Source organism: Lepisma saccharinum, chromosome 6 (assembly GCF_977018435.1).
Source record: "Lepisma saccharinum chromosome 6, izLepSacc3.1, whole genome shotgun sequence".
NCBI classification, from domain to species: Eukaryota; Metazoa; Arthropoda; class Insecta; order Zygentoma; family Lepismatidae; genus Lepisma; species Lepisma saccharinum.
This window is the reverse complement of record NC_139234.1, coordinates 80714920-80729210: the sequence shown is the minus strand read 5'-3', so window position 1 is coordinate 80729210 and position 14291 is coordinate 80714920. Positions and strand designations below refer to the sequence as shown.

The window sequence follows — 14291 nt, the reverse complement described above, 5'->3', positions numbered from 1 at the left end:
GAATTCTATTTTTGGCCATTCCTAGTGTGAAGGTAGGATGTGCTAGGAAAAAGGTTCTGTCTGATTTGAACCGCGGGATCCAAAAAATATAAAGGAGAAATACTATGAAGGAAATACAATGGATCCAGAGCTGCTTTTTTTTTTCTAGTTCTTTCCAGCACTAACCATGGCTAAATTTATGCTTTTGCTTCTTATAATTTTTTCTATGCATGATTACATTCATGTATTCTATGTAAGTCATGTTTCCATGCTCCTCAATATGCCTTTCCTCTTAAAAACAAAAGGGCTGCATGCTTTAAGTGCTGTAAATAGCAGACACTCTTGAGAAGTTTCATCTTGATGATGTCACAGAATCCCTGCCATGGTTGTAAACATGTGGGATGTAAAAAAAAAGTCTCTAAAGAATCTGGTCGACTGATCTTAGATTCACAGAATTCTTCAAAGAGCTGGGCCGCCTGACACCATTGCACTCAACAGGAACCGTAGATGGGCAGTTGGGCATGGGAGGTAGAACCAGGCTCTCATTTCGATGCACTAAAACTTAGCGAATCTCTTGAGTATTTCTAGCTGTTTCATGGTGTCACTTGACTAATTTCTCACAAATATGAAAAGATTTTGACTTATTTCTTTTACTTCTTCTCTAAAATATTTAAAATGCAATATATATTTTTTTTATTTTGCTTAGTCATCTTCCGATGCTGCATCTTCCAATGACCGGATGCCTTGCCTCTGAATTGGAGCCATAAATGAACTGCGATGGAAAAAAAGCACCAGGGCCAGATGAAAATGGAGTAGAAGTTATTCAAACAATTGGTAATGGGCTGGTGCAATATTTAACTAATATACTTAATGAATGCCTTATACAAGACAGAGGAGTCCCCAGGTGCTGGAAAGAGGGCAACATAATCCTAATTCAAAAAGACAAAGATGGAGATCCTGCCTTACCAAAGTCATTCAGAACAATTTGTTTATTAAAGATACTTGGGAAACTACAAGAAAAAATTACTGCTGAAAAGGCTAAAAGACATAAAGAGTGATGAATGGAATTAGCGATGAATAATATGGATTCATGAGATCATGAAAGGGAGGTAACGGAGGATGCGATGAATAGACTGTCGAAGGTTGTCAGAGGCTCCGGGGTCAAGTATGTTGTTGGCATCCTTGTAGACATAGCTGGTGCCTTTGACCTCTGGTGGCCATACCTGCTCAAAACTATAAGAGATATGGGCTGTCCTATGAATTTATATGTCAGTTAGAGATTACTGTGTAGATAGATAGGTTAAACTGCCATGCCCAGGTAAGGAAATAAGGAAGAAAATTAGTAAGGGATGTCCACACAGTTCGGTGCTGAGACCAGAATTCTGGAGTCTTGTCTAGAAACATTAATTGACCTGAATTGACAGAGACAAGTGCATATGCAGATGATCAAATCTAGGTAGTAGAGGCTAGCAGTAGACAAGTACTGGAATCACGATGCAATGAAGTGTTACAACATGTGCAATCTTGGTGTAATTATGCCAAGTTAAATACTGCACCAAATAAAAGTCAATATCTCCTATTGAAAGGTTTTCTAAGTAGAGCACCATCAATTAAAGATAAATGGAACATGCCAGATATCTAGAAGTAATCATATCAAGAGGTATGAAATACAACCAACATATTGTGTTAATCTGCAATAAAGCAGAAAAAGTGATGAATTAAATTATACCTCTGAGAACAAACAACTTCAGGCTCTCAATCTCTCTAACCTTGGCTCCCTTATTGATAGTTGGCCCACAGATTTACAGATCCTATTGGGTGATGCAAGATATTGGTACAAGAAAGGAGAGATTCGTCCCACAATTTGGCTGTGCGATCTAAGGCATCATGCTTTGGGCTATGGCTATGGGACGTGGGCAAATTTGAGTATGGTGCGGGAAGCGTAACGCGTAACAATTATTCTTCTGAGATTTCGGCCTGTGCATGGGACCAGTGGTCACCCACCCTCATGAGGAAATTGGGGAGCTATGAATGAGTAGTGCTACCCAGTCATGAAAACCTACAATGTCAAGAGGTTCGTCATGCTGACCAAACATCAACCCGTATCTGGTTGGATGATCTCCCACCTTGGGTGTGGTCCACGGAAAATCCTTATGTGCTTCAAGAAGAACCACTGCATGATCTAAAAGTTGGTGTGTGGTGTGCGGTATCAGGTTCACACATTGTTGGTCCAATATTTTTCAATAGCACCATATATACTGAAGTTTATCTAAACATCTTTGAAGTTTTATGCACAACTAACCCCTCACGAGCGGGAGTAAAGCTTCTTTCAACAGGATAGTGCTACATGTCACACATCGAGGGCATCTCTGCAGAGAATACATGATGCATTCTCTGCAGAACGAACAGTGAGCACAGATTTAGGGTAACCCTGTTCCCCTGACTTGACGACGTGTGACTTTTATCTCTGGGACAATTTGAAATCCAGGGTTTACGCCATCAACCCACACACGTTGAACAACCTGAAGGAAAACATGTTGTGTCATCCATGGTACTGGAGTGCCAGAATTGCATAAAGTGCAGCATAACATGTTGAGGCACGCCCAGATATGTATTGATTCTGCAGGCCATCATTTTCAGCATCTTCTGTAATCAGTAAGTATACACCCTTTATTTCTTTTCATGATCCCTGGCACATAACTGTTGATCGGAGCCGGGCTACATTTAACTGCGACACCTTGTACTAGTATGTTACTATAATAATGAAAAATCACAAAAATTCGGAATGATATACAGGGGAAAACAAACTACGAATGCTTAAGGGATACGAATTCAAGTGAGGCACCCAGACAGACTCACAGATGTGATATCAGAAACAAAATTCAAAGTATACAATAATGCTTGCCGAGAAGGAACACTCCAAGAAGATCTATAGACAAAAGAAAAAACACAAATGCCGAAGCAAGGAGATCAGAAAGTCTGGCACAAGTTGAATCAATCAACAGGAAAATCCACAACAATAAGAAGTGACACCATCCCACTGAAGTCCTCTGTGAGCAATAACATAAGGTGACATCATACAATGGGTCTGGGATTTGGTGAGCAATGGACTAATAAGTAGGATTGTGCATTTCATTCTCTGACAACAATATCTGGATCGAGTCAAAAATGGACATGAGAGATGCAACTGTTCCCAGAGCTCCAGACTAGCAACTCTGACACAGATGGACAAGAAAGTGATAACTGGGACTAATTAAAACAGATAACTGAAAGGAGAACTGGATACCAGGGCTCCAAGATGTAATCCTACATACAGATAAAACTAAACAATCAGTTAATTACTAATAAGACAATACAAATTTTGAACTAAAAATTAACCAATCAACTCTTTCCCTTTACAGGTGGTGGTCTATTGACATCTTCTAGTACGTGCAAAAATGTTTGAAGTAGATAGCAAATTGAAAGACACAATTGCAATGTAAATAAAAAATAATTATATTACAATGGTGTTAAGTTAACAGCTTTTCATTAAAGTTGTATTAGTTGTATGTAAGAAGGTATTAGTGTAGAATACACACAGGGCATCATTCACAGTATATATAATTGCACGATCACCTGCACTGTATTGCAAGTTCCTTTTATTTTTACATTTACAACTATATACATATTTATTTATATTTATCTTAACAAGCAAGGGTAAGACTGTTGTGAATGTTACCAGCACTTCCCTTGTCAGGATGTATTCATGTGTAATAAAATAAAATTAAATGTAAATATTCATAGGCACCATAATAAATTGGACTGGCATATAGTTAAAAGAAGCCAGAGGCCTCATGCGGGAGGAGGATGGGTGCAAAGAGAAAAAAAAACATTCTACCTGTAGCATGGTGAATAGTTGATGTGTGTTTGTTGGGCAAGTGGGTCTGGCACACAACTGATGCTCCAGCTCATCCAAAGGTGTCTGACTGGGTTCAAGTCAGGCCTTTGGGCAGGCCATTTAAGCACTTCCACTTGATTTCCTTTAAACGTGTAACGTATTTCCGCGTTTATTATTACGTAAATTACATTACAAGTTTGTCGCTGGCGCGTGTCGCCTGATTGCTCCCAAGTTTGTGTATATGGACCATGTAGTTTGTTGAAATGATACGAGATGGCAGCACTAGGGCTACTTAGAGTAGGTATGACGTAACAGCATCACCTGATGGACGATTTCCCAGTGGGTTACGGCAGCTCGTAATCTCACTCGCCCTTCCATCACGCAACGAGTCAACAGTGCACTACGAGACTGGGAACATTGCGGAATGTACTGCCCCTGCAGACTTTGATTACAGGAGTACACGCAGTGAAGTGCTATGTTTCTTCAATACCCCACGAAAACTGTGAAGGTTGCCTGCATCAACAGGAATGGTTTCCTCGCCTGCCCAAAGTAGACGATGCTTGGAGAAGAAAGCATGGAGGCTGTGCTTGGTGAAGAAAGCACTTAGATGACGCTAGGTGAAGAAAGCAAAGGAGAATTGGGAAGAGCTCCTTCGGATAGAAGCCAGGATAAATTACGATTGGAAGACGTAATTTGGGACTTCATTTTATGAAGGAAGCCATTTGACCATTTTTGCTGATACATGGAAGATTGCAAGCCTCGTGCCTAGCACACGTCTCATTTCTATACAGGTATGAGTAGTGAACTTTATAGTGAAACGTGTGTGTTTTTTGACAAGTACCCATTTTGACCCCTTTGAAAATTGCGTCGAATGTCGAAATAGCACAAGTACGCGTAATTTGATTTTGCGGCCGTACTTTATAGTGTTGGATTACGTGACAGTAACGAATTAATCGGAACAATTTGGTGGTTTGTAATTTGCCGATAATTTTTGCATTGTGTTACGTAAGGAGGTTACGAGTGACCACTGGATATTAGGATATGTACTTTACGATTAGAAACGGCACGTACTAAATCAATGACATGCATCTCATGCTTTTGATAGGAATGCAAAAAACCACGTTCTTGGTCGCTAAAAATGTAAATTTGAAAAAATCGGGACAGTCTTGTAGTGCGACTCCCAATCTTTACCTAGCTTATCAATTTTGCTTTCCCTTTTTACGAGCAACTTATAAAATGATATTATCATTGTAAACGTAAATTGAAGGCATTCAACGGTTGATCACGAAAATTGAAAATTACGCGAGTTTGTTAAAATCGTAATTGTCACAATAAGTATAATTGATGTAGTACAAGATTGTAGTAGTTTTGCTGGTAAAAACGAAAGAAGTAACTTTGGATTGTACATTGTAGTCAAAGTGAAGAATTAGTTACACGCCAGCTTAATTGAGGTGTTAGCGATGGTATGAACGAGTCTGTTGAATCAAAACCAAAGAAATGTTCTTTAGATACATTGGTATCTCATACTTTCTGTGATATTTATACATATATGTAAGATACCATGAACCAAATAAACCGTTAACGTATAAATTTACGAATATTTAAATTTTGAATTGTTGAGTGGGACATATATACAGGGCAATTTGTTGAATTGCCCACTTGCGTAGCGTCGCAAATTCATAATTGTTTGCGTTTATCGTTTGATACAATTCTAGACAAGTATATGCACAATAAAATATATGTTATCAAAATAAATGCATTATGAATATTTTATGATATTTGCCAAAAACTTGAAATTGAGTACAACATTCAAAAAGGGGTCTAGTATTTTTGCATGTAATACATATTTGGTGATGGTAGAGTTTAGTATATTGCAAGAATACATTTATTGCCTAGCGCATTTAAAAAAAGTGTTCCTTGTGAATTTGTATTATTTGTGAAGTACTATTTTTATAGCAAACTTTCTTGTGACGATTTTGACCCAGCACAAATCAACTTCCTGTGTTATTTGAGGTGTCGCGAAAAACGTGGCAAAACCCTCCTACCCAGCAATTTGTACGTTCTCCTGACAAACGCTTACTTAATCCACGGCCTCATCCATTTTAAAAATTTACGGTAGCTTGTGAATCTCCTTTGAACTAAAGCGAGTAGAATGTTACAAATGACGGTGCAATTGTCCTTGCTATGTCGACAGAAGCATTATCCTGTTGATACATAAAAAAAAAACTATTCTAAACTGTTGGCATGGTGTGGAAAGCATGTTGTTGTCTAAAATGTCTTGGTACATGGCAGTCACCGATCCATGGATTAAAACAAATATCCCAAGTCCAAACCAGAAAAAACAGCCCCAGACCATTACCCAGCCACCTTCAAATTCCACTGTCGACACAACACACTTTGGCAAATGCTGTTCACCACCATCCACCAGGTCTACACATGTCCATCAGATTGTAAATCATGTACTGTGATTCATCACTCCATAAGACTTTCTTTCACTGCTCTACAGTCCAATGGCTGTTGTTTGCACCACTCCACATGACATCAGGCATTGTTATTTCCTAACAACGGCACATCCATGAAAGCCAAGTGCTATCACCTTCTGGCAGATAGTCCTATCACTCTCCTCTGTACCAAAGTTGTGACGGAAATCCTCTGCAATCATTGATAAGGTTGTCTGACTATATCGACACAATCACAGATATAGGCTTGAAGAATGGTTACACTGATCATCAAGTACATCAAAGCTGAGATGCAGATCCAACAACTAAACAATCCCAAACTAACAATAAAATACCTTCCCTTACCACCACACCACATCCAACTTCCTTCCCAAGTAACCAAAAGTGGTTGGTCCAACCCTCCTAAAAATGGTTGGTGAAATGTAAGAACATACTGTTGGATTATGGTAATTTTGGCCATGGTTTTTACGTTGGGCCAACATGTTGTTTTTACATTGGGCCAACATGTTGTTTTTACCTTGGGCCAACATGTTGTTTTTACCTAGGGGCCAACGTATGGTTTTACTTTGGACCAACATACTGAAAACTATAGAATGGATAGGTTTGTATTCTGATATAATTTATATATAATAATTTATTGTGAGGCCAAATTTAAACAATAGTACAAATTATTTATGAAACTAAAAAAAATACAGCACTTTCTCAGTCACATGGTATCATTGTTTTCAAAGCACCGTAGCACAAGCACAAGCGATAGCACAAAAACTTTCTAGTTTACTTTGTTTTCCATCTTTCATGGAATTTAGTCTGCACATAACATAGTTTATCCACTTTCACAAGAATACCTGTAAGAATGTTCTTGTTCTGCTACAGCTAAACAGACAAACAATAAGCAATTCCCATGGTTGCTGACAAAGGACTGGTGAGTAACTGCAAGTTGAAAATATAGCTTCTACTTTCATTAAAAAAATATTATATTTCCAGTGTATGTGCTGTGACAAATATTCGAAAAGAAACACTGTTACATGTCATTTTTTTTACACTCTAGAATTTAGAGCATATTCGAAAGTTGTCTTAGCATGAGAAAGTTGTTTTTAAAACTGATTTTGGCTCACTTTTCCATGGTTGGGCAAATGTTGGCAACCACTGTTGGCCCGTAATACCTACTTTTCCCATGGTTGGGCAAATGTTGGCAACCACTGTTGGCCCGTAATACCAACATCAATTTGCCAACCAACGTAAAGCTAATCTTTCCCACGGTAAAAACTCACGTTGACCCAACGGTTGTGGTTTCTTGTGTTGCTAAGATCCTGACACAGTTCGACATTAAACTAACACACAAACCAGTGGCCAAAATAGCAATCAATGCACAAGTGATATTTGCAGTCACCCCTAGACAGCCCGGTAGTATATGATGCTGAATGTGAGTGTAAGGTACATTACATTGACAGACTCAACAGTGAATGTATGCAACAGCACTTGACGGATGCCAAAAAAAAAATAATAATAATAAATATAAAAAGCCAACCACCGGTCACACAATTAAAAAGTTTCAGCAAGTAGTCAGATTCACTTAATTATGCATTTTCCACATAAGTTAAACATCGACAGCAAACAGGCGTACCACATTTGGCACAGAGTACTGCAGACAAACAGCCTACACCAGCACTCTCAGTAGCATGCAAGGAATCCGGGGAAACAGCATACACTGGAAACCCCGCTTGTAGTTAAATAACAAGTTCCGCAAATTAATATATTCACATCTTTTAATATGTTAAGCCAAATGTTAATTCCAAAAAGGTAACACATTAGTTGTTATTGATTTGTGCATTATTGTTGAAATGTTACACTTGAGAAAATTTACTACACTGTTGCGAAGTACGGACTTACAAAATTTAAACTTCCATGTCATTGGCTTCATTATCTGATGCGCCAATGTGATGAAAGGTTATAATAAACCAATTTTTGGACTAAAAAAAACAGAGTGGGTCAATTACGTGGTGGCAAAGATTATGCGGTGAAAAACAGTGCCTGTTGTGTGTGTTACATAATTACCAGTGATATCTGCATATTGCTCCAAATTGTGTTTGTAATGTATCATAATTTTAGCTTATTATCTGCATATTTCTAACAGAGCATCACTCATTTGCAAATGAATCTGTAATATTACTGAGGTGTAATGGTTAAGACAGCAGCTGAAAGTCAACGTGAAAGTAGGCAGTTTTGTTTCATGATTAAAATGAAAGCGCAGAAGCAACTGAAGAGACAGCACAGAAAATCACAATGACTATGATGATTGAAGAAACAGAACCGCATAACAGAAAACGAAGTAGGCTGATGAGGCTACAGCTCCTCAAACTCGAAGCAGCAGTGGTTTTCCATCAAAGAAGCTCCTCAAGTGGTATATCACCATATAACATTCTTGGCAAACCCATACACAATACCTAATGAAGTCTCCCCAATAGTCCTCAAATGTTAAGAAAACTTGTAACATTGAACAGTGGTTCTCAAACTGTGGTATGGTACCCCCAGGGGTGCATGAACAACTTGAAGGGGGTATGTGATCAGCTCGGAAGAGAACTGTCGAGAATACCCACACGACAACACTCTTGTTGCAGGTGGATAGAGCAGACTTCATTGCAGTGGCATCTCGTCCCTTGGGGCTTCCAGGGCTTAGCCCCTAAAGAAAAATTGAATTATTGACGTAATTATCAATCACCATAACGCATAACTATCACACAGTCTTTTAAAAGGCGATTTTTACCCACGTAAATTCATAGTCTGCTGCAATGGATACGACAGCGCTCCTAGCGGCATTGATGTCAATTATCGGTCTTCGGGGCACGTCGCAAAGGAAGGTGTGGCCTACATCCACCTACGCTACAGTGAAGGTCACATGCTAGCAGAGAGAGAAGGGGAGAGTGCAATGGATTTGAATGCTGATTCGGGGCTAGTTCCGTGGCGTCGTGTTCGATCTCACGTGTTGTACTGTAGTGTTGTGGTGGCTTTCATTCGCTATGTTTGAATGAGTTTGGCAGGGTTGATGTTCGAACACAAATTGATGAAGGACATAGGCTGTCAATTACAAGACACAATGAATTTGTCCGGAAAAATAGGCATATATTAAATAGAATTATCGATTGCTTAAAATTCTTTGGCGACATGAACTTGCTCTACGAGGACATAATGAAAGAGAACAATCTTTAAACAGAGGCATCTTCCCAGATTTATTATCCCTTCATAGAAGAGGGAAAACTAAAGAGGGAACTTCGTGTTCTTTATTGTAGTGAAGAGTTGAAAAACATAAACTCTATCTGTAGATTGTATTCATTTTTTATTTAAAATTATTTAGAGGCTACCTTTTCAGAAACAGTAAAAATGACAAACATAGTTTTAATAACTCCAGTGGCAACAGCTGAATCTGAACGATGTTTCAGCACATTGAAGCGTATTAAAACCTGCTTAAGAAATGGAATGGGACAAGACAGACCAAATGCCTTGGCACTTGCTTACAATAGAGAAAGAATACATTTCAAACATAGAGGGCTTCAACGAAAAAGTAATAACAAAATTTGCTGAGCAGAAGAACAGGAGTCAACGTTCGTAGAAAGGTATGTTTCACAACAATACCTGTTTCTTTTGTAATCATGTGAATTGTCATTATATTTTAAATTCTTTAAAAAAATAAGTCCAGTTTTGTAGTTTAGAAGAAGATAAATACTCGTTTTTTTGTAATTCATGTAATTTGTCATTACATTTTAAATTCTTTCATAAAAGTAAGTCCAGTTTTGTAGTCTAGAAGAAAAAAATACCTATTTTTTGTAATTGATGTTAATTGTCATTATATTTTAAATTCTTTAAAAAATAAGCCCCGGCCAAATTTGAGGCCATGAGATGCCACTGCTTCATTGTTTAAGATTTCATAGCTTTAACACTCAACAAGAAAAAAAGGCTGATTTTGTCATGGACACACTTATCTTTCTTTCATGTGTTTTGAAATAAAATACTTGTTCCTAATCTCTACCCATTTCATTCTTGAACTCAAAAACCCACAAAACTCACGAGTACAACTGGGCATAATTGTTGTACCAAAATACACTAAATTTGGGCATCAAATCTTAAATTGAAATTTTCAAGTGCACAGCCAGACAAAAAAAAACTGTCAAGCTATGCAGGCACTTCCTTCTCACTAGACACTAAGGATTTACAATAACAACTCCAAAATTGTGCTTGAAAGTTTTTTGGTAATTATGCGATAAGGCCCGAAAACTTCTCACTCATTTATTTCGTTAATTTTATCATTGATACTTACCTATTCTGCATTGCGGAAGATTCTTTAAGGTGAAGTTATGCCTTTTCCATAAAATAGCGTCAACTTTTCATATTACGAGTCATTATTTGGCTTCCTTGTTCTGCTTGGTTAACAGACAATATGGCGTGCACTCGTCATGGATCATCGCGTGTCATGCTTGTGATTTGTCGGTTTTGAGTGGGTATGCAGTTTTTAACTTTCTTCACCGAAAAATACCTACATTCGTGTTCATTATGTCATCACAAACCATTGACGTATAGCCCCAAAAAAACATTCATGATAGCCCTACAAATCATTGACAGAGACGATAGCCCCAAAAACCATTCACGATAGCCCCAAAAACCATTCATGGATAGCCCCAAAAACCATTCACCATAGCCCCATGGACCATTTCCGGCAAGGTTAGGTTAGGTTGGGTTGGGTTAGGTAAGCATAGCTAAAAAAAATGCTCATAAAAAAAAGGCACGTTTGGAAACACTGGCGAGATCGCACGATTTTTGACGCTCACGCCATCTGCAGGTACATAATGAAACAACAGCATAATGTTCTCGGTTTACAGAAAATGCAAGTTCCTTACGTAAAAAGTGATTATTTCTTGCTCTGCAGCATTCTATGGTGAAGTTTTCAGTTTCCACAAAAGAAAATACCTCGAAGAACTTCGACAATGCTACAGAAACTGATTTCAGTAAGTAGTTTCTCCTGTAAATTTGAAGAAATCTGTTCTGGCGATATCGCATATTTACTAGTTTTTTACAAACTTAATTTTTCAATAACTCTGAAATACATTAAAGTTTTTTTATGTACTTCTTACACACAAGTGTTTCACATTTTTATTTTTTTACTAATCATAAAGATTGTAAACGTAGGATCAACCAATAAAATAATGGTAAATATGCGATATCGCCCGAACGGATTTCTTCAAATTTACAGGAGAAACTACTTACTGAAATTAGTTTCTGTAGCAGTGTTGAAGTTCTTCGAGGTATTTTCTTTCGCGGAAACTGAAAACTTTACCATAGAATGCTGCAGAACAACATTATGCCGTTGTTTCCATTATGTATCTGCAGATGGCGTGAGCATCGAAAGTCACGCGGTCTCGCCAGTGTTTCCAAACGTGCCTTTTTTTTACGATTTTTTTTCTTTTTTTTTTAACTATGCTTACCTAACCAAACCTTGCCGGAAAAGATCCGTGGGGCTATCGTGAATGGTTTCTGGGGCTATCATGAATGGTTTTTGGGGTTATCATGACTAGTTTTGGGGACTATCCGTCAATGGTTCGTGGGGCTATCATGAATGATTTTTGGGGCTATCCGTCAATGGTTCGTGGGGCTATCATGAATAATTTTTGGGGCTATCCGTCAATGGTTTGTGGGGCTATCGTGAATGGTTTTTGGGGCTATCCGTCAATGGTTTGTGCTGTCATAATGAACACGAAAGTAGATATTTTTCGATTAAGAAGGTTGAAACACTGCATACCCACTCCAAATTGACAAAACAAGCACGACGCGCGATGATCCATGACGAGTACACGCCATATTGTCTGTTACACAAGCGGAACAAGGAAATCAAATAATGACTCGTAATATGAAAAGTTGACACTATTTTATGAAAAAAGGCATAACTTCACCTTAAAGAATCTTCCGCAATGCAGAATAGGTAAGCATCAATACTAAAATTAACGAAATAAACGAGTTCGTGAGGCTATTGTGAATAATTTTTGGGGCTATCCGTCAATCGTTTGTGGGGCTATCGTGAATGGTTTTTGGGGCTATCCGTCAATGGTTTGTGCTGACATAATGAACACGAAAGTATGTATTTTTCCTTTAAGAAGGTTGAAACACTGCATACCCACTCCAAATTGACAAAACAAGCACGACGCGCGATGATCCATGACGAGTACACGCCATATTGTCTGTTACACAAGCGGAACAAGGAAATCAAATAATGACTCGTAATATGAAAAGTTGACACTATTTTATGAAAAAAGGCATAACTTCACCTTAAAGAATCTTCCGCAATGCAGAATAGGTAAGCATCAATGCTAAAATTAACGAAATAAACGAGTTAGAGATGTTCGGGCGAAATCGCATAATTACCAAAATAATAAACATAGATTTCTAATGTTTATTTTTTTACCATCCTTCCACATACAGCCCGAATGCCATTTTGCTCTATTGCAGATACAAGCCTCCAACATATCAAAAACGCCCCAAAAATCAGGCAGCCAAAAAAATCCCCAAAACCCACTCTTCGGAGGATACCTATTGTGGGGGTACATTAGACGTTTAGTTACGACTAAAGGGTACAATGAGAAAAAAAGATTGGGAACTGCTGCCATAGACCAATGTATTTTCTGCAATGACATCAGTTGGATGTCACTACGGCCAAGAAACTAATTAGTGATAGGTAAATAAATGGTTTAAAGATCCACAAGCATATTATATTGATTACATTGAGAGAGACTTTTCAAATTCATTGCATAAATTGCGGCCTGTCCAAATTATGTAGCCTGCGTCCATCTTATACTAGTTTTTACTACTCTGCAGTCTTGAACAAAATATTTTCGATAAACTTTACTCTGATCAATTGCACCATGATGGACATTCAATTTGTAGCAAATGAATCGACACCTTTAGTAAACGTAATAATATATAAACGTACCTCCGTTTCCATTTTCTGCCATTATCTCAGAATATTTGTATCTTATATCTTGAACTTTCAAAAAGCCTTCAACGCGATAACTCTATAGCCTACGTGTCCATACACGTCCTGATACCACGTGTCCACTCCATGAAATACGAGTAGTGTTGCCGACCTCCTAGTAAGGAAAAGTCCCACTTAAACTGTGAAATTTTACCATTATGATGCCAAACATTGGGTGCGGAGTTTATCACAATCATGATACGGTTGGCAACGCTGGTTGAACGGGAAGTTCCCGTTGTATTGGTGGGTTTTGCGCAGGTCTGATGTACTGCTAACCATTGGAACTTCGTCTGCTCTTCGTATTTCGATATGCATATGTTTGGATATCAGATGAGAATGGGATTTCCTCACAGGGGTGCCGAAAAGGGGGGGAGTTCTCGTTCCCCCCAACTGTAAGGGGCCAAATGTATAACTTTCAAGACGTTTTCATTTTCATACAAAATATTATTTGTGTGATGGAAATTTAGATTTGTCATCTGCAGTGACGTCACCACCATGTCACTTCTTCATTATTTGTGGCTCACACCTCATATTATTGCGATTTCTAGCCAAAGTTGCTAAACTATGGGTGCGTTCCGAAAGTCTTAACGAAACGAACGCATTCAACGAAAATAACTGGGCTCGTGAATCTGGTGAAACCAGTTATTTTGCAGACTTATGGGACACTCTAGGCGAAAGCGCAGGCGCAGCGTTTTGTTTAGAGAAAGTTTCCGCATGGCGTCAGCGGAAGGAATGTCCTTATGGCAAAAATAAACTCTTAGTGTGGACACTGTTACTCATTTTAATCACATTCTAAGAACGGTCAAGGCATACTCATCTTGTGCATGTTGCTTCATATCGGTCTCTGATAAAATTATAATACATTTTCCGAACTAGTGCAGTTTGAATCCATCAGCACGCGCTTTGTCTGCAAGGAGCAGACGATTCTCACGGAACAAACCAGCCTCCTGGCCCGTGCGTT

General features: G+C 38.4%; 1 protein-coding gene across 2 annotated transcripts in view; it reads right to left on the bottom strand.

The window, feature by feature from the left end:
* LOC145988916 (uncharacterized) overlaps positions 1-13413 on the bottom strand; it is a 195484-nt gene extending 182071 nt beyond the window's left edge. For both annotated transcript variants that reach the window (XM_083124213.1, XM_083124214.1), the window contains exon 1: positions 13289-13413. In XM_083124213.1, the coding sequence (XP_082980339.1) occupies positions 13289-13310 (22 nt within the window). In that variant the 5' untranslated portion in view covers positions 13311-13413. The remainder of the gene's footprint in view (positions 1-13288) is intronic.
* Between the last annotated feature and the right edge of the window lie 878 nt (positions 13414-14291).